The sequence below is a fragment of the Triticum aestivum genome, chromosome 1A (assembly GCF_018294505.1).
Source record: "Triticum aestivum cultivar Chinese Spring chromosome 1A, IWGSC CS RefSeq v2.1, whole genome shotgun sequence".
Taxonomy (NCBI): Eukaryota; Viridiplantae; Streptophyta; class Magnoliopsida; order Poales; family Poaceae; genus Triticum; species Triticum aestivum.
In genome coordinates this window covers 552,511,876-552,530,454 of record NC_057794.1, presented here as the reverse complement: position 1 = coordinate 552,530,454, position 18,579 = coordinate 552,511,876, and the positions used below count along the sequence as shown (strand labels likewise).

General features: G+C 45.8%; 1 protein-coding gene and 1 pseudogene across 3 annotated transcripts; both read left to right on the top strand.

Moving 5' to 3' along the window:
* The first annotated feature begins 996 nt into the window (after positions 1-996).
* LOC123180746 (putative disease resistance protein RGA3) lies at positions 997-6,317 on the top strand (annotated as a pseudogene).
* Positions 6,318-6,660: 343 nt separating this feature from the next.
* On the top strand, positions 6,661-16,975 carry LOC123066712 (uncharacterized). 3 transcript variants are annotated; one of them, XM_044489763.1, is made up of 4 exons: positions 6,661-6,985; positions 8,943-10,333; positions 10,638-10,663; positions 16,174-16,975. In XM_044489763.1, the coding sequence occupies exons 2-4, from the start codon at positions 9,019-9,021 to the stop codon at positions 16,774-16,776; spliced, it is 1,944 nt and encodes a 647-aa protein (XP_044345698.1). In that variant the 5' UTR covers positions 6,661-6,985; positions 8,943-9,018; the 3' UTR covers positions 16,777-16,975. The 3 variants fall into 3 exon arrangements, with proteins under 3 accessions (XP_044345698.1, XP_044345684.1, XP_044345691.1); XM_044489749.1 differs by having other exon boundaries at positions 6,667-6,985; positions 8,943-10,453; XM_044489756.1 differs by lacking the exon at positions 6,661-6,985 and adding an exon at positions 7,002-7,720 and having other exon boundaries at positions 8,943-10,453.
* The last annotated feature ends 1,604 nt before the right edge of the window (positions 16,976-18,579 follow it).

Genomic DNA, 18,579 nt, shown 5'->3' with positions numbered 1-18,579 from the left:
TGACATGGGTTATTGGGGAAGAAAATGAAAAGGTAGGAAGAAGAGGGGTCTGTTTGCGCAAATGCCCAACGGTGGACGGGCACTATGTGAACTTAAAAAAAAAAACATTTTCCGCAATGCAAAAAACAATCAAAAAATTGTACATACACAAATACACATATAACAGTTCAAGAAAATTTTCACAACAATATACTTTCATATGTGGCGTAGACAAAAAAACAAATATGTACAAGAAAATGCCAAAATGGGCCAATCTTTTTTTATTGCTTGGCCGGGATTTTTTTTTTTTTGCTGCATCTTGCAAATCATAATACTTTTGAACGGAAATTCACAGATCCATCGTGAATATGTCTAAGTTTTCACAGTTTTTTTTTATTTTTTTTAAACTTGAACATATGATTTTTTGAATCATTTCAAAAAAGAGAGCCAATGCCCTCGTCCACCAAAAAGTCGCTTCCGGCCTGTTTGAGCCTACTCTCCATTTTTCTCCTAGATTTGCCACTGGCCGGCAAGGGGTTTGAATAAATATGGTAAAATTCGTCGCACGTGTTTGGCAAACAAAATGACCTCGCTGGATGTCCTATTGTCTTGTCTTCAATACAGTCACTTGAAATTTAGGCAGCTCTTGCTCTCTCGATTCAGGAAGGAAGCAGCCATGATGTAATGAAGAGGCGACAATTGTCCAATCACTAGTTTTGTATTCAATCAATCTGGCCCTAGTATGGAGAAAATATGCACCAGTTAATCTGATGCTTGGACAGACTCACTTCCTTCAGAGAAAGAAAAGTTTGATACCATGTCGAACCAAACAAGCACATCATCTAATTAAGAACGAAATTACAGACGCAAGAAGGAAGCAAGGAACTAATTCCTTTCTTGCCCTGCCAAAAAGGAAAAGGAACACATCATCTTTTGCCTTGTTCAATCCAAGAATCCCTTTCTTGCCCAGCCAAAAAACGAAAAGGAATACATACCCAGCCATGACGCCCATTTGTGAAAACAAAGGCATCATCTTCTGGATTTGTTCATCAAGCTAAATCTGGAGCTTCCACATGCAGTTTAGCCTACGGGTAGTTGGTCTGGAGCACTGAACTCCCCTATCGATTCAAGGTAATTAATTTCAGCTTCGCTAGATAACGCTAGCTTTGTTGCTGCTTCGTAGCTATTTTTAGTGTAATGCAGATGGTGCCCTCTGTTTTATTTCGAGTAATCATTGTGATGTTCATTCGTGGTTCAATTTTGTTTTCACGTATAGCAATGCCATTCTTCTTTGCAAGCCATATTTTTCATTTGCAAGCTATTCGCTGGTGAGTGAATCCACAGCACGTTTGTTTTCAACAGTGAGATGTATGAACCAACTTTTAGAATGTGATTGTTGAATTAAAAAGTTGTTACAAAGAGGAGTAATTTTACTTGCATGCACTATTTTCAGTATAGCAGCTGCCCGGGCAAATCCTGCGATATGGCGGTGGTTTTGGGTGCTTTGGCATCGTACGTGACCAACATGCTCGCCCAAATGGCAAGCGAAGACATAGCCATGATGATCGGGGTCTCTAGTGAGATCAAGGAACTAGGCGTCAAGCTCGGGGATCTCAAGAATGTTCTTGCCGATGCCGATAGGAGGACCATCACCGACAAGAGTGTGCGGGGGTGGGTGGAGGAACTGAAGCGTGCCATGTACCAGGCCACCGACATCATCGACCTATGCCAGCTCAAGATCATGGAGCAAGGTCCATCCACGGACATGGGGTGCCTTCACGCGCTCCTCTTTTGCATCCGAAATCCCCTGCATGTCCATGATATCGGCACCCGCATCAAGAACCTCAATCAAAAGTTGGATGACATCTGCAAGTGGGGTGGCAGTTTCAATTTCATCAAGCTAGAAGCCTACCAAGACCGGAAGGCAACTCGATCTCTTGCCACTGATCGCAAAACAGATTCATTGATGGAGAGGTCAGGTGCGGTTGGCGAGAAGATCGAGGAGGACACAAGAGCACTTGTGGAGGTGCTTACAAGGGAGGCAGCTGGTGACAAGGTTGATCACCTCATGGTGGTCGCCATTGTTGGTGTAGGCGGGATTGGCAAGACCACTCTCTGCAAGAAGGTATTCAATGACGAGGCTATTGAAGGCAAGTTCGCTAAGAAGATATGGCTTAGCATCACACGAGATTTCAACGATGTTGAATTGTTGAGTACGGCCATCACTGCCGCTGGGGGAGACTTGCCTGGAGTGGGTGGGGCTCGAGACAAGGCCCTACTTGTCGTTGCTCTCATGAATGCCATCAAGGACAAAAAAATCTTTCTTGTACTAGATGACATGTGGGGTGTCAGCGAATGGGACAAACTGTTGATGACTCCCTTTAGCTATGGCGGCCCAGGTAGCAGAGTCCTCATCACCACAAGACATGACACTGTTGCCCGGAGCATGAAAGTTGTGTATTGCCACCATGTTGACAAATTAGGTCCTATAGATGCATGGTCATTGCTCAAGAAGCAGGTCAGTACTTATTCATACTCGTTATAACACTCGTATTTTAGCGTCACACTGTTAATTTGATTTTATATACACTTACATATCACCACATTGTTAATTTGATTATATATGAACTTGCATACGACTACCACAGAAGATTCCACATGTTTTTTGAGGAGGGGTGTGTCTGTGTGTGGAAGGGGGGAGGGGATATATAACATCCATTCATTTATCTAGCATTGTTCATTACAATCTAAGTGCGCACATGTTGCTATGTTAACCGGTAGAGGGTTCCGCCAAATGGCAGCCACTCCATTAAGTTGGGAAAACTCCGCTTTCTTGTGTGCAACATTGTTGTTATTTCTTCCCATCTTGTTCATCTCAATTAACTGTATTCCTCTACAAAGATCATCAATCTCCATGTAATATCTCTATACCCAACATGTTTTATTTTATTGACTTAATGCTCGTGATCACCGTCGAGCTTTAAAGTCCATATAGTTTTATTGATTTTTGCCTTAAAAAACTGTAAAACGAGTTCACCAAGATGATAAATGTAAAGGAATGAAAATACATCGAAAAATATTTTGGTACGCCTTCATATGCATTATGTAATCCTTAGAAAATCAATATGAAGTTGATTCCACACGTATGGGTGGCAATCTAATTTATCGTAATGCATGCCTTTTTTATTTATTAGCTTATTTTCTCGGTGATCTAGTGCACTGCTTGTAGTAAATAAAAAAAAGAGCACACACCTAGTCATTGCCAACATATTATGCACCCCTCATTAACTTTATATGTTATAACTGCTTGCAGGTACTCACATCAGGAAAAGATGAACCCGAGCTTGACATGCTAAAAGATATTGGGTTGCAAATTATAGCAAAATGTGATGGTTTACCACTTGCTATAAAAGTTATGGGAGGGCTCCTATGCAAGAAGGAGAAAACACGACGTGATTGGGAAGACATCTTGAATGATGATATATGGTCAGTATCTCGAATACCAGAGGAGCTAAACTATGTAATACATCTTAGCTATGATGATTTGTCCCCTTGCTTACAAGAATGCTTTCTGCACTTCTCCCTTAAACCTAAAAAGACAATACTAAGTGTCAATGAAGTAGTGTCCATGTGGATTGGTGAAGGGTTGGTTAATGGAGGCTCGGGTATTCTAGAACTTGAAGGAAAAAGGTACTACAATGAGCTAATATTAAGAAACCTTATTGAGCCAGATACAAACTATCCTGGCCAGCTTATTGGAAATATGCATGATGTCATTCGCTCATTTGCTCAGTTTGTGGCTAGAGATGAATCGTTGGTAGCTCAGAGTGGAGCTACTGCTAAAAACAAACTTAGATCACATAGTTTTCTTAGGTTGTCCATAGAAACCAAAGGAGCTGAATCGGATGAATTTGAATGGAGAGATTTAACAGGGCATAAATTATTGAGACTACTAATGTTATCTGGGAACTTCAAGATGCAACCCGGTGATTCCTTGGTTACCTTCTCAAGCCTACGAACTCTATTTATAGAATCCGCAAATTTTGCAGCATTGCTTGAATCTGTGTGTCAGCTGAAGCACTTGAGGTATTTGTCATTAAGAAGTTGCACAGATATATCTAGACTGCCAGAGAACATCCACGAGTTGAAATTCCTCCAACACATTAACCTTGAAGGTTGTGGAGGCATTGTAAAACTTCCTGATAGCATTGTTAAGCTACGAGGATTGAGGTATCTTTCAACTAATGACACCCATGTAAACAGTATTCCTAGGGGTTTCCGTGCTCTAACAAATTTATGGGTACTATTTGGATTTCCAACATATATGGATGGTGATTGGTGTAGTTTGGAAGAGTTGGGGCCTCTTTCTCAGCTTAAGGAGCTTGGATTAAAGAGTCTAGAGAATGTATTAGAGGCCTCGTCCATTGCAAAGGCTAGAGTAGGTGCAAAACAATATCTTACTGCACTTACCTTAGAATGCAGCAGCAGACTAGGAGATGATGGGTTGCTCAAAGCCCGAGTCTCTAACGAGGAACAACAAAAAATTGAGGTGGTGTTTGATGTGATATGCCCTCTGCCTTGCTTAGAGTATCTTGACATTAAAGGGTATTTTGGGCGTCAACTCCCAAGATGGATGATGTGGACAACAAAAGTACCACTCGAGAACTTGAGGACTCTATGGATGACAGATCTATCTTGCTGCACCCAACTCCCTGATGGATTGTGTCGACTCCCGTGTTTGGAGTTTTTACAGGTCAATCGCGCTCCGACAATCAAGTCTGTCGGTGATGAATTCTTGCAACCCCGAAGTCAGCGTCACCATCATTCATCTCAGACGATGGTTGGCTTTCCGAAACTGCACACACTGATTTTAAGTGGAATGCTGGAATGGGAGGAGTGGGGATGGCAGGAGAAAGTTCAAGCTATGCCCGCATTGGAGGAGTTTTTTCTGAAAAACTGCAAGTTGGGTTATATTCCTCCGGGTCTTTCCACCCATGCAAGGGTTATGAAAAAATTAACCATAGGTGGCGTCCAGTGCCTCCAGTCGCTGAAGAACTTCACTTCCGTAGTTCACCTCATCTTGTATGACTTACCTGACCTGACTAGCATGTCTAATTTTCCCAAATTGCAAAAGCTTTGGATCAACCACTGCCCAAAACTTGAGTTACTACATAAGATGAATTCACTCCGGAGGTTCGCGCTAATAGTTAACTACAACAAGAAACAACTCCCGATGTGCCTACGGACTATACAACCAAGTCATTTGTTGCTGGACTGCAGTCCAGAGGTGCTCGCTTCCATGGCTTTGGGGAAGTGTGGCCCCGAGTGGGATAAGTTCCGTCATATCCAGCATGTCGAGGCTTATGCAGATGATGAAGGGATTGAAAAAAGATGGCATCTATTTTACTCAAGTAAACCGTACAGCATAGAGACAAACATCGATATGCAGGTAATGCACATTGTTGATCGTTGCTCTTTTCTAATATATATATGGTTAATCTTTGTTTTCTTAATCTCTAATCATCTTCCATTCCATTCTAGTAGTTCATCGCTATGCTAGTGCCTAATATATACAATCCCTACCATTTCATTTTGCTTGCCAGGAGTGGTCGCCCGGCGTGGCCGCCATCCAAGCTAAAGCCGAAGCAACGGAGAAGGAACGAGTTACGGCCACCGCCCGCGCTGAAGCCAAAGCAGTGGAGGAGGCGCGCGTCGTGGCCGCGGCACGCGCCGAAGCCATCGCCGTTGCCAAGGCCAGAACAGGTGAGAAGAAGCACGGTGTGGCTGCCGACCGCACTGAAGCCAAAGCAGTGGAGGAGGCGCGTGTCGTGGCCGCGAGGCCCGCGACACGTGCTAAAGCCGAAGCAGCGGAGGAACAACACGCCGCGGCCCGTGCCAAAGCCAAAGCAGCAAAGGAGGAGCACGATGCGGCAACCTCCCGCGCCAAAGCCAAAGCGGTGGAGGTAGAACAGGCCATGGCCGCCGCCAATGTCGAAGCCAAAGCAGCGGAGGAGGAGCACAACGTGTCTTTCACAGACGCCGAAGCGGAGCCGACACCTTCAAGGACCACGCCGCCGCGCCGCCGACCGGTGTATAAAGAGCCTCGCCTTCGTTAGCCAGTTAAACCATGTATAAAAGATGTCGATAAGCAATTTTTACCCTGTGTAGTTTAGTTCAACCATCTAAGTGTCGTGTGGCTGGCATTTTATCGTGCAAGTCCCATCTTGTCTATACATGAAGTGCGTGTAGTTTTCAGTTCTAAATTTGAAATTGCTGATTTGCAATGATGTCAAATGTCAAATTGTTGTGATGTACTCCCTCCATTTCAAAATATAGTGTGGCCGCGCTTTCCAAGATTAAACTTTGACCATAAATTTAACGAACGAGACCGACTGCGATGAGAGAAAAAGTTACATAATTAAAAACTTCTTTCGAATACGAATTCACTAATATAACTTTTGCTCCCGCCGCAATCGGTCTTGACAGTTAAATTTACGGTCAAAGTTGAAGCATGTATCACTTTGTTTTGTTTTAAGATAAGAAAAACACGTGCGTGCTCGGCGGCACAGCGGCCGCCACGGAGAAGCCACGAACATCGCTGGGTAGGAGAGAGGGATCCGTCGATGTACAGGGACGACGACGCCGCCGCCATTGACGCGATTATTGGCCAACAGCCCGAAGGCCCCAGGGAAGTGAGGTTCGTCCGCCGATCGCCAGTCGCCATCCATCCATCCATCCTCATCCTGGGCTCCCCGGAGAGCGGCACGCCATGTGCTCCTCCGCGAGCCGCCTTCCCTCCCTCTGATCTACACGCACGGGTGCACTGTACTCCCCACCGGAACGTGTTGACTACGGCTCGACAGCCAGCCTGCCAGGTGCCCCCTCCACGCCTCGCCCATTTCTTCTCCCAACTGGGCATCTGGCCGCGAGGGTGTGCGAGGAGTGGGAGCCCAGGAGGAGGAGGACTGGAGGAGGGAGAGTGCTCGCCGTTGCGCGAATTGCGTGGGTGAGTGCTGTCTGCTTGCTCCCAAAATTTCTAGTCCTGGGGAGGATGCTCTGCCCTGCTTTCTGAAGATTGTATGTACCCTCTGTTCTGTTCAAAGCCGGTTCGGCCGCTAGATCTGCTAGATTTGTGTCGTCACTTTCAGCAGCTCGCATCTGAAACCATGGAGGAATTCCCTTCCATGCCTAGGCACACTCACCGCACATCACGCTGTAATAAATCGTGAGATAAACCCGGATGTGTCTATGCCTAACTCAACTACGGTCCTTCAACTGACGTTGGCCGACTGAGTGAACTACGTACGGTCCTTCAACCCTCATCACAGAAATTCCAGCTCCGCCAATCACCAATTCACCACAGTACCTTTCCCAAGTAAAAATCCGTTGCTTTCACATATAATTCCTGACCCTGAAATGTTTCTGCCACACCATCCACCCATACCATTGTTCTCTGCATATGAACAAACAGGACAAATTTATCAGTTCAGTGTCCGGACAAACTTTCCTTTCGTGCCTTTTTGGACCCAATTCCCCAAACCATGCCGCCTTTTGGGCTTTGGCAAGGAAGTAGTATACAAGTGCTCGTCGACGACGACGATCATATCTAGCAGGCTGGTACGTACGAGAGAAAGCATTCCTCCTTCACATCACAAGGAACATTCTATGGACGCCTTCTCTGGTTTTCTCAAGATCATCTTGCCCCGGGGTGTTTTAATATAGGAACTTCATTTATTACTTGGTAAGCTAACACTACTTTTGCCAATTTAAATCACCCTTTTGAGCTTGTAGTACGGGGTTCTGGTTGAATTGCTCTTCTTTACTGGTAACTGCTTAAAGTATATGTTAACATGACATGATATAATATTTTGGGACCCTTCCTTTATTCTTTGGGTTCAGTCATGTCAATTATAATATCCGATGGTCATGGTTTGGTCCTAGTTACGGGTTCACCATGGTTTGACTGCTAAATTCTATTTCTTGCTTTGGAATTGTTTCTAGTGTGCTTCCCCTTTCTTCCAAGAGATTTTTAGTTTTTTTTATTTATGACAGCAAAGAGATTTTAAGTTTTAAACTTTTAATACAGCATCAGGAAACAATAATAGGTTCCTTCAAATCATCCTGTCCGCTAAAGAAATTAATTTCCGTTAAATTTTCATATATCTTTCCCGTTTAGAAGGGTTCGTTATGTGTATTCAACCAGACTGTTGCTGTTCTTGTCACACTTTCTCTGGTCAGAATGTTTTTTACACCCTCTTTTTCAGATATCCAAACTAACATAATAGCAATTGTACTTTCACCCCTTCTTTATGTGTATTTGTTACCGATGTGTGTATCATTCTTTTGCAAGGATTTAGGATTTAAATGTGTAAACTCATATATATCTCTCATGACTTGCTATGATATCTTGGGGACCCTTTCTTAGCTGAGTTCAGTCATGCCACATATAACACCCAGCTATCATGGATTAGTCCTAGTTAGGTTTAACTAAATTGATTACTAGATGTTTTTGTTCATTTGCAAAAAGTTCTAGTATATTTATTTTTTCTATGAGATTTTTAAGTTTTGATGGAGCATCCAAAGAAAAGACTCCTTCAAATCATCCTCGTCTGTGGAAGAAACTCATTTTTGTTAACTTTTCAGATATATTTCCCTTTTTATAAGGGTTCATTGCATGTATTCAACGAAAGTGTTGATGTTCCTGTCACACTTACTCTGGTCAGAATGTTTCTAACACCCTATTTTTCAAATATGGAAACTAACATAGTTGCAATTGTACTATGATCCCTTCTTTATGTTTCTTTTTTAATGATTCGCATTCTTTTGCCAGGAATTAATTAGTACTCCCTCCGTAAAGAAATATAAGAGCATTTAGATTACTAAAGTAGTGATCTAAATGCTCTTATATTTGTTTACAGAGGCAGTATTTCATTGTGTAAACTCATATTTATCTTTGCTTTCAGACTTTTGCAACTAGTACTGTAATTCTGTAAAGTTGTGAAGAAATGCTACTTGAGTTGTATACCCAGTAACTCAATCATGTCAGACTGCGCCAGGAATAGATTCAATGAGGAAGAAGACTTCCAAGTTGTTTTGGGCAAAGGAAATCCTGGAGAGTCATCTTGCCAGCAACATACCAAGTGGATGGCACACTGGACCAGAGCAAGCAGCAGTCCATATGGCAAGAGCTGTAGTCCTTTGGAGGATGCCAACAATAGCAATTGCACAAAAAATTCTGAGACTTCACCTTTTGAGCTTAGGAAATTCACCGTGGCTGAAAGGCTAATGTTGGGAAGAAACCATGAAGGAATTTCAATGAAGAATGTGCCGCGATTAGACCCTAACATGTGGGGCGTGGCGCATGATGCTTGGCAAGAAGCTGAACAGACCAAAATTGAATGGCGAGATGGGCATTTTCAAAGCTGTAAGATCCAGATGCAGAAAGATGAAAATTTCTATGCCAAGAGGGTAGTATCAGAAACACTTTCCGTTTGCAGGCTTTCAGACCTACCATTGAATTTTCAGAAACTTGTGAGCTCAGAAGAGAACCCTGATGATTCACATTGTAACCAGATTCCTATGTTGTCATTCAATCAGAAAGTGGAAAGTATAGTCAGCCCAAAGCGGAAGTATGCGACCGGTACTGTGTTCGATGATCTCTTTGTGCCACAACAAATTCCGAAGCTAAACGTTGCTCCATCTCGAATGACTGACATGGTCATGGATCGTTGCAAACCTTCGGGGAGCATCAAACATCCCCTAGAAGACCCTACCTGCCTCGTTTCTGATCATTCAGGGAAGAAATTAAAAGTTGACAATAACTCATCGTCAGATTGTCGAATAGATGAGCAGGATACAGTTCACTATTTTGCAAACCCAAATCAGGAGCCACCCAGCAGATGTGGTGAAAAGCAGTTCAATCTTTCAGAAAACAGTGACAAGGGCCAAACAGTTGGAGGTGCCCCTCAGAATCACAAGTCAAGAACACCTACTAGACTCAGAAAACATGAAGTTGCTGCAGGAGTCATGCTTTCGACGCCAGTACTTGGTAAAGAATACGAGACCAAAGCAATCAATTACTTTATGAACAGCAAGCAGGATGATGAGGATTTTTATGTTGCAAGTCATTTGATATCTGATAAGCACCATGATCTGAATACCCACAGAATGGAATATGCAGCGAATGTAACGGACTCCTGCATGTTCCCTGATCCAGCTGCAAGCATACTGGCAACAAATAGTAAGGGTGGCGCAGTGACCCGTGAAAGACAACCAGTGGACAGATTTACAGATTCTGTTGAACAAAACGGTCCCTGTTTATTTGAAATGCTGACAATCCCTTCCAAATCACAAAGTACGTACCCGATAGATTTGCTGTCTTCTTGCAGTCCTTTATTTGGAGCCCAGAACCAATTCTCACCTAAAGCTAAAACAATGCATGGAGATTCACAACATGTGTCAAAGTCCTCAGCAGGTGAGGGATTATCCTCAAATAATGTAATATAATAGTATTAACTAAGAGTATTTCTTTGGTACACAGTGATAGCTCAAACTCGTGTCAGGTCATTTTTGCTGTCATAATGTGTTTGTTGGTAATATTGAAAATTGAAGTATCAGTCAAATAGTATCGCTCAGTTTCTTGTTCTGGAATTTTGCAGGCACCGATTCATCTTTGATGCAAAAGGTATCAGTGCTGCACTTGCATATTGTTGGATGAATGGCAACTAACATTACTGAGGGCCAAAGGCCAATACATATACATGTGTGGTGAAGTGCAGTAAACCCCTTATACAACGGGGATATACCGAAAAGAGACTATACACATCTAACACCCCCCCCCCCCCCTCAAACTCATGGTGGATCAACAACACTGAGTTTGGAGAGGAAAAAGTTATGCTGCGCTCGAGTCTGTGCCTTCGTGAAGAAGTCAGCCAACTGTAACTCAGAGGGCACGTAGTGAAGAGCGAGAGTCTGATCCTGCACAACAGCACGCACAAAGTGGGCATCCACACCGATGTGCTTGGTGAGCTCGTGCTTCACCGGGTCACGTGCAATACTGATAGCACCAGTATTGTCTGACAGTAAGGGAGTCGAGGTAGTAGCAGACACACCAAAATCCTTAAGTAACCATCGTAACCAGATCACCTCAGCTGTCAACATAGCCATGGCACGCAGCTCAGCCTATGTGCTCGAGCGAGAAACTGCAGTCTGTTTCTTGGTCTTCCAGGCAATAAGAGAGCCACCAAGAAAGACACAGTAAGCAGACAGTGAGCGTCGATCAGAGGGATCACTAGCCCAGGTAGCATCAGAGTAAGCCTGGAGCTCAAGAGAACTAGAGCGGTGAAAGAAAAGGCGCTGAGAGAGCGTGCCACGAAGATATCGTAGAACACGGAGGAGGTGACTATAGTGGACAGAGGCGGGGGCTGAAACAAACTGACTCAGGATGTGAACGGGATAGGAGATGTCAGGACGCGTAACAGCAAGATAGACAAGGCTACCAACAAGGTGACGATAGCGAGTGGGATTAGGAAGGGGATCACCATCAGAGGCACGAAGCTGAACGTTGAGCTCCATAGGAGTCACAACAGTGTGGTCATCACTGAGAGCAGTTCGAGCAAGAAGATCCTGAATATATTTCTCTTGAGAGATGTAGAAGCCATCGAAGGTCGAGGAGATCTCAATCCCAAGAAAATAGCGAAGAGGACCAAGATCAGTCATGAGGAACTGGTCATGAAGGCGAGCCTTAACAAAGGCAATGTAGTCGGAGTCGTCACCAGTGATGATCATGTCATCAACATAAAGAAGGAGAAGAGTCCGACCACGAGAAGACGTGTGAACAAACAACGTGGGATCATGATCACTGGGCAAGAAACCAGCGGCAGTCACCACAGAGGCGAAACGCTCAAACCAAGCGCGAGGGGCCTGTTTAAGACCATAGAGGGAGCGGCGAAGTCGACAGACCATACCATCAGGAGCATAATACCCCGGTGGTGGCTGCATGTAAACCTTCTCACGCAGCTCGCCATTGAGAAAGGCGTTCTGGACATCAAGTTGAGAGATAGACCACTGACGAACAGAAGCCACAGCAAGGAGAGTGCGGACAGTGGTCATGTGAGCCACAGGAGCGAATGTCTCGTCATAGTCGCGTCCCTGCTCCTGCTGAAAACCACGGGCCACAAGACGAGCTTTGTAGCGCTCAAGAGAACCATCGGAGCGAGTCTTAATCTTGTAGACCCACTTGCAGGTGATGGGACGAACACCGGAAGGGACGGAAAAGGAGGGAAACCAGCTCCCATGTGCCAGAGCGCTCAAGGGCAGCAAGTTCTTCGGCCATCGCAAGCTGCCATTCAGGTTGAGTCATGGCAGTCCGATAGGAAGTGGGCTCAGAAATGACAGAGAGACCATACCGATCAGGAGAGTAGCGATCAGGCGGGAGGCGAGGCCGAGCCCGGAGGTTGTGAACCGGGGGAGGCATGAGAAGAGTTGCACCAGAGGTGGAAGGCACGTGAGATGAGACATCCTCAGGACGAGGGCGACGAGTATAGTGGAGAGGAAACGGTGAGAGAGGGCGACGAACTGGTGATGATGGTGAAGAGGTGGATGAGAAGGATGGAGAAGGTGGGGTCGATGGTGAAGGAGAAGGAATGAGAGATGGCGGAGGAAGAGATGACATAGAAGGCACATAGCAAGCTGTATCGGGAAGGAGAAGGAAAGAGAGATCATCCACATAGAAGCTCGAGGATGAAGGACGTGGGTAGTAGGAACGAGACTCGTCAAAAGTCACATCACGCGAGATGCGCAAGCGACGACCCACAGGATCCCAACAGCGATAGCCCTTGTGCTCATCACTGTAACCAAGAAAAACACACTCAACCGACTGAGCAGTCAGTTTGGTGCGTTCTCGGGGGGCAAGAAGAACATAGCACACGCAGCCAAACATACGGAGAGCGGAGTAGTCAGGAGAGCGACCGGTGAGACAATCCAGAGGAATACCACCCTGCAAGGCAGTCGATGGCTGAATGTTGATGAGATAGGTGGATGCAGAAACAGCCTCAGCCCAAAAATGGGGTGGAAGAGAAGCAGCAATCATCATCGCACGAGCGGTCTCAAGCAAATGATGATGCTTACGTTCAGCAATACCATTCTAAGCATGGGCTCCAGGACAAGAGAACTGGGCAAGAGTACCCTATTCCGTGAGAAATCCACGCAACAGCTGGGAGATAAACTCTCTAGCGGAGTCAGCACGAAAAGTACGAATGGACATGGAAAACTGGGTGTGAACCATGGCAGCAAATCGTTTGTATATAGAGAGAACCTCACCACGAGATTTCATGAAGTAGAGCCAAGTTTAGCGAGAGAAATCATCAATAAACAGTACATAGTAGCGATGACCACCTTTCGAATCAAAGGGAGCAGGACCCCAAACGTCAGAATAAACTAAGTCAAAAGGACGCTGAGATACCGACTCACTGGTGGGATAAGGTAACTGTGTCTGTTTGCCCAGTCTGCAACCATTACAATGTAAAGAAATATCTCCAGATACAGACCCTAAGAGGCCCTGATGGACTAAGGAAGACAAGCGAGAGCCACAGAGGTGACCAAGGCGATGATGCCACTGTTGGAAGGACGCAGACGAAGAGGCGGCAAGAGCATGGGAGCTGGCAGAAGTGGTGGCAGCGGAAGGAACACAAAGCCAGTCGACCTCCCAAAGACCCTCTGACTCACGGCGCCGAGGGCCAGCACCAACCAAAGCCTTGGTGCGACGATCCTGAATAGAGCAAGAGTCGGTATCAAGAATGACACAACAACCAGAATCAGTAAGTTGGGCAGCAGAAAAAGATTCATGGTAAGACGAGGAACATGTGAAACACTTGGAACCGAAAAGGAAGGAGTGGAAAGAATGCCACGACTAGCAATAGGAAGAGGTGTGCCATCGGCGGTAAGAACATTAACAGGCGAATCAAGAGGTCGAAGAGAAGATAGAGTGGAAGAATCAGAAGACATATGAAAAGAAGCTCCAGAATCAAGAACCCACGAAGATGTATCTGACTGTGTAGGTGGCTGCGATGGTGATGAAGGGGATGCAGTCACTGCAGCAGCAGAACCAGTCGACGAGGAGTCGGATGAAGCAAGTAGACGCTTGAGGCGTACAATGTCCTGATCAGTGAGGGACGGAGTCGAGGAAGACACAGGAGTCCCACTAGAAGGGGTGCGCCTCTGGTCTCGCTTCTTCTGGCGACAATCAGACTCTGGGTGACCTGACCGAGAGCAGTAACCACAGAAGGTGTCACGGCACAACGTGCCCTTCTCAGCATAAGGAGGACGACTGACCTCCCCTGGAGGAGTAGGCAGGAGCGGCGGAGCAGTGAGGCGAGCAGACGTCACAGGAGCTCGGGCGGCCAGCACTGACGGAACCAGAAGCAACCCAGCAGAGCGAAGGCGAGTCTCCTCAGCATGAAGCTCGGCAAGTACCTCCGAGATAGGAACACGACCACGAGCAAGCAAGTGAGCACGTCGAGGCTCAAACTTAGACCGGAGACGAGATAAGAACTCATGAACCCGCTGAAACTCCAGATCAGACTGAGTAGTCTGACAGCAACGACAGGTTCCACAAACAACTGTCCGAAGAGAGTCAAGCTGGCGCCAGATGGCAGAGCACTGTGAATAGAACTCATCAACAGAAGAATCACCTTGCTGAAGTGCATGCTCCTGACGTACCACAGATAGGTAGAGAGCATCACCAGAGGGCTGATAGCGCTGACACAGATAAGACCACATCGCTGCAACTGTGCCAAGTCCCATGAACTCCGAAGCAAACAGAGGGAGAACACTCGCAGTGAGAACAGCAGCCGCTCGAGCATCATCATTGCACCACTGAGTGTAAGCAGACAGATCATCCCGGTAGACAGAAAGAGCATCAGAATAGGCAAATACCTGCTGATCATAAGTATCAACTGCAGCATCATCAAGAGTCTTGGATGCATCCCAATCAGCCTGAGAAGCATCAGCAGCAATCACCGGCGGTACTGGCGGAATAGGCGCCACCAGAGTAACAGGGCACGGCGGACAGGGTACCTCGTCAGAGAGAACACCCCACAGCAGAAGACCGCACATATGAATACGCATGAAACCGGCGAACTCAGCATAGTTGGTGCCATCAAAGATCACCGAGCAGCGAGGAACAGCCACATAGCCCGAAGATGACATACTGAGGTATCCCTTTTTTTGGAAGTCAACGGGTACAGGACAACCCAATCTGGATCGAGGGAAACACGAGCGCTCGCTCGGACGCCCCCCCCCCCCCTCACTGGAAGCAGAGCAGCAGCTGAGCCGGCCCGATGGAACAGCACCCGGGCGGAGAGCTCAAGCGGCGGCCGGCCTCGAGCAAAGCCGAAGCAGAGCAGTGGAGCAGCAGCGGCCCCGGGCAGCGGGGAAGGCCGGGACGGGTAGAGCCGCGGCGAGTAGGTCCGGGGCGGCCAGATTTGCCGAGAGGAGAGCCAGGACGGCCGGAGCCCAGCGAGAAGGTCCGGGGCGGCCGGATTCGCGGAGAGGAGAGCCGGGACGGCTGGATCCGCGGGAGGAAGAGCCGGACCTGGCAGTGGGCGAATCGAGGAAGGAGCTAGCACGGAGTTACAGCGTGCGGGAGAGAAGGGAACCTAACATCTGATACCATGTTGGATGAATGGCAACTAACATTACTGAGGGCCAAAGGCCAATACATATACATGTGTGATGAAGTGCAGTAAACCCCTTATACAATGGGGATATACCGAAAAAAGACTATATACATCTAACACATATCACACTCATGGCCTGTCTTGGGCATAAAAATGAATCACGCTGAATTGTTTTTGCTTGGACCTGTTGTTATACTGTTATTTATTATATGATGAAAACTCATAAGTCTTTTATCTTGCATGCAATTTTTCTGCATCCTCAACTTTGCTTCTTAGAATTAGCACTTTGGTCGAGTATATATCACAACTTTCTGCCTGGAGTATAATTCTACTTGCTTGGACTGTATCATCTTGCACCTTGTATGCTTGCTTACGTATTACCTCATATGGTTCAATATGTCAATTCCTCAAAGGCGGTGTACTTCTCTATAGTTTTGGACCTCTATCAATTAATTCACATTGGAAGGGTTACCTTTTATTGATACTGATATTCGCATTATGAACAAATGTACTACAGGACAATGGGTGCGCAGAAAGAGCAAATGAGCAGCTGGCAACTCTGTCCATTGAAGGATCACCAAGATACAACAAAGAAAACATATTTCGCAAAGTCAATGCCAATCACTCGACGCCGGAAACAGAAATCATGGACTTGGACCCCCCGCTGTTCCAAAGCAGCACAAGAAATCAAGTCCCCAACGACACGGATCGATTGTCGGCGGGTGCCGATCCAAGCGACAAATGGCTCAAGCGCCTGCTCCATAACACCACAGACCCTCATGTCCACCGTTCCAAGAGGCCCAGAACCGGAGACTATCGTCCGGTTGGAGGAGCAGGTGGAATGTCCGGCACCTACATTGCCGACCATGTTGAAGCAAGGCGTGTTCGCTGCTGGATAGGAAGATTGTGCCGGGGTGGCGTCGCCCCTGTTTCGCACGGAGGACCAGGGCAGGGAACAAGAGAAGCAGCGGAGCCTGACGTCGCGGCCAGGGAACTTGGAGGCCATTTCCCGAGCATCAAGGCGATGGCGATGATCGGGCGGATGATGAGCAAGGTCCGGCCATTTGATTATGAAAGGAAGGGACCTTGTGTTATGTGGAAGGCAGAGGAAGGAGCCTGAGTGGCTGGCTAGCTTTTTACTTCTTCTGTTTTGTGTGGTGTACTGGTGTAATATTTGCCGCTACATGTCATGTGGTCTGTTCTAAAGATTGTATAAATAAAGTGTATATATGTATGTGTAATGTCAGCTATAGCTCGTCATATGACCACTTGTTGTTGTTTTCTGAAGGGAGATCAGTTAGTAGAAGGCAAATTGGGTAGTGCTCCCTCCATTTCTTTATTCAAGATCAGCTCGTATTTTGTGTTTATCTTTGATCAACGAATTGATCAATAAAATATAAGGTATATGCTACAAAGAGTATAATTGTGGACTCACATTTAAATAAAATGTGAATCATAGACATTTTAGTGCATATAACTCATATTTTGCTGGTCAAATAGATAGTCGAAGTTAGACTCAAAATACGAGGTGGCCTTGTAGTGGAAAAATAGGAGTAACAACTCAGGGCAAATCCAACGTTAATCATGATATGGACATCATCAAATGTTAGCGGACACATCCGGGTGTGTCCATGGATAGGCGGGTGGGAAGTCCGCCATCCAACTGAAGTCACCAAAAAAAGGGACAGTGATTTTTCATTCATTTTTCGAATTAATTTTTACATAGCAAAAAGGATCCTAAAAACAACTAAAAATCCTAGTCTACTCCTCTTCGTCGGAGGTGAGCTCAATGGGTCTTGTGGTGGACTCTGGGTGCCCGGGGTGTCAAGTGGGATAAAACCCACTCCAGTTCCCCGGGGATCCGGTCTCATCAGGAGAACCGACCACTTGTGCCAGAGGTCTGCGACTGCGAGTCCAGGTGCCCGGGTGACCAGAACCATTCTGACCACTCCAGGTGCGAGGTCTCTAGGCTCCGGGGACTTGGGGTCCCAACACTAGCACACCTTTACCAGGTCAAATCCCTCTTTGAAGATTTGAAAGGTTTGGGGAAAAAGTATATGAGTAGGTATCATGTTTCCCAAGTTGTCAAACACCTCGACCCCTCTTCTTACTGTGGTTGTTCTATGACTCAAATAAAACAAAAAAACTTTTGAGTCTTCAGAAAACTCATGCCTTTTTCTTTTTCAATTAGGGGTCACCCACGTCCGTGGACGATCGCCAAGAGGCCAATATCCTGAGATAAACCTGATAACCGATATTAAACCTCACTGACCCTATTGTCACCAACACCAAAATATCATTGGGGAAGCAATGCACTTCTAGTACTAATGTTGATATTTGGTATGATGCTGGTTATGCGCTAAATATGTTTGAGTGCTCAACACGGGATCAATCTAGGTCACTGGATTGACATGGTTCGATAGACGAGATTAGTTTGATATGCCCTTTTGGGTTTTTTATATTGGTATAGATACACAGAGATCCAGTCTCGAAGATATGAAGCAAACAAGGTCGGACCCCCCCCCCCCCCCCCCAAAAAAAAGCAAAAAATAATGTTGAAAGAAGACAAACCGTATAAATTACTAGCTTTTTTTAACTACCCATGTATTGCAACAGTGGATACTTATTTTGGTGATCCTCCTGTGAAACGCTGAATGGTATTTTCCATAATTACTGTGACCCTTTCATCAAAATAAGGATACTCTCCATAAGTAACATGATTCTCCCATTCAAAGAATGATACTCTACAATGTGATCCTTTCGTCCAATGCTTGATGATATTTTTCATAATTAACAAAATCTCCCTTCAAAAGAATGATATTCTACATAATTAACGTGATCCTTCTGTCCAAAGAATGCTAGTACATAATTAAGGTGAAAACAACAAATAAAAATTTGGGAAGATAGTTGGATCCCACAATCT

Coding starts and splice junctions, on each gene's coding strand:
- LOC123066712 (XM_044489749.1), top strand. CDS start 9,019: ATGTCAGACTGCGCCAGGAATAGATTCAATGAGGAAGAAGACTTCCAA. Junction 10,454..10,637: donor TGTGTCAAAGTCCTCAGCAG/GTGAGGGATTAT, acceptor GGAATTTTGCAG/GCACCGATTCATCTTTGATG. Junction 10,664..16,173: donor ATTCATCTTTGATGCAAAAG/GTATCAGTGCTG, acceptor AATGTACTACAG/GACAATGGGTGCGCAGAAAG.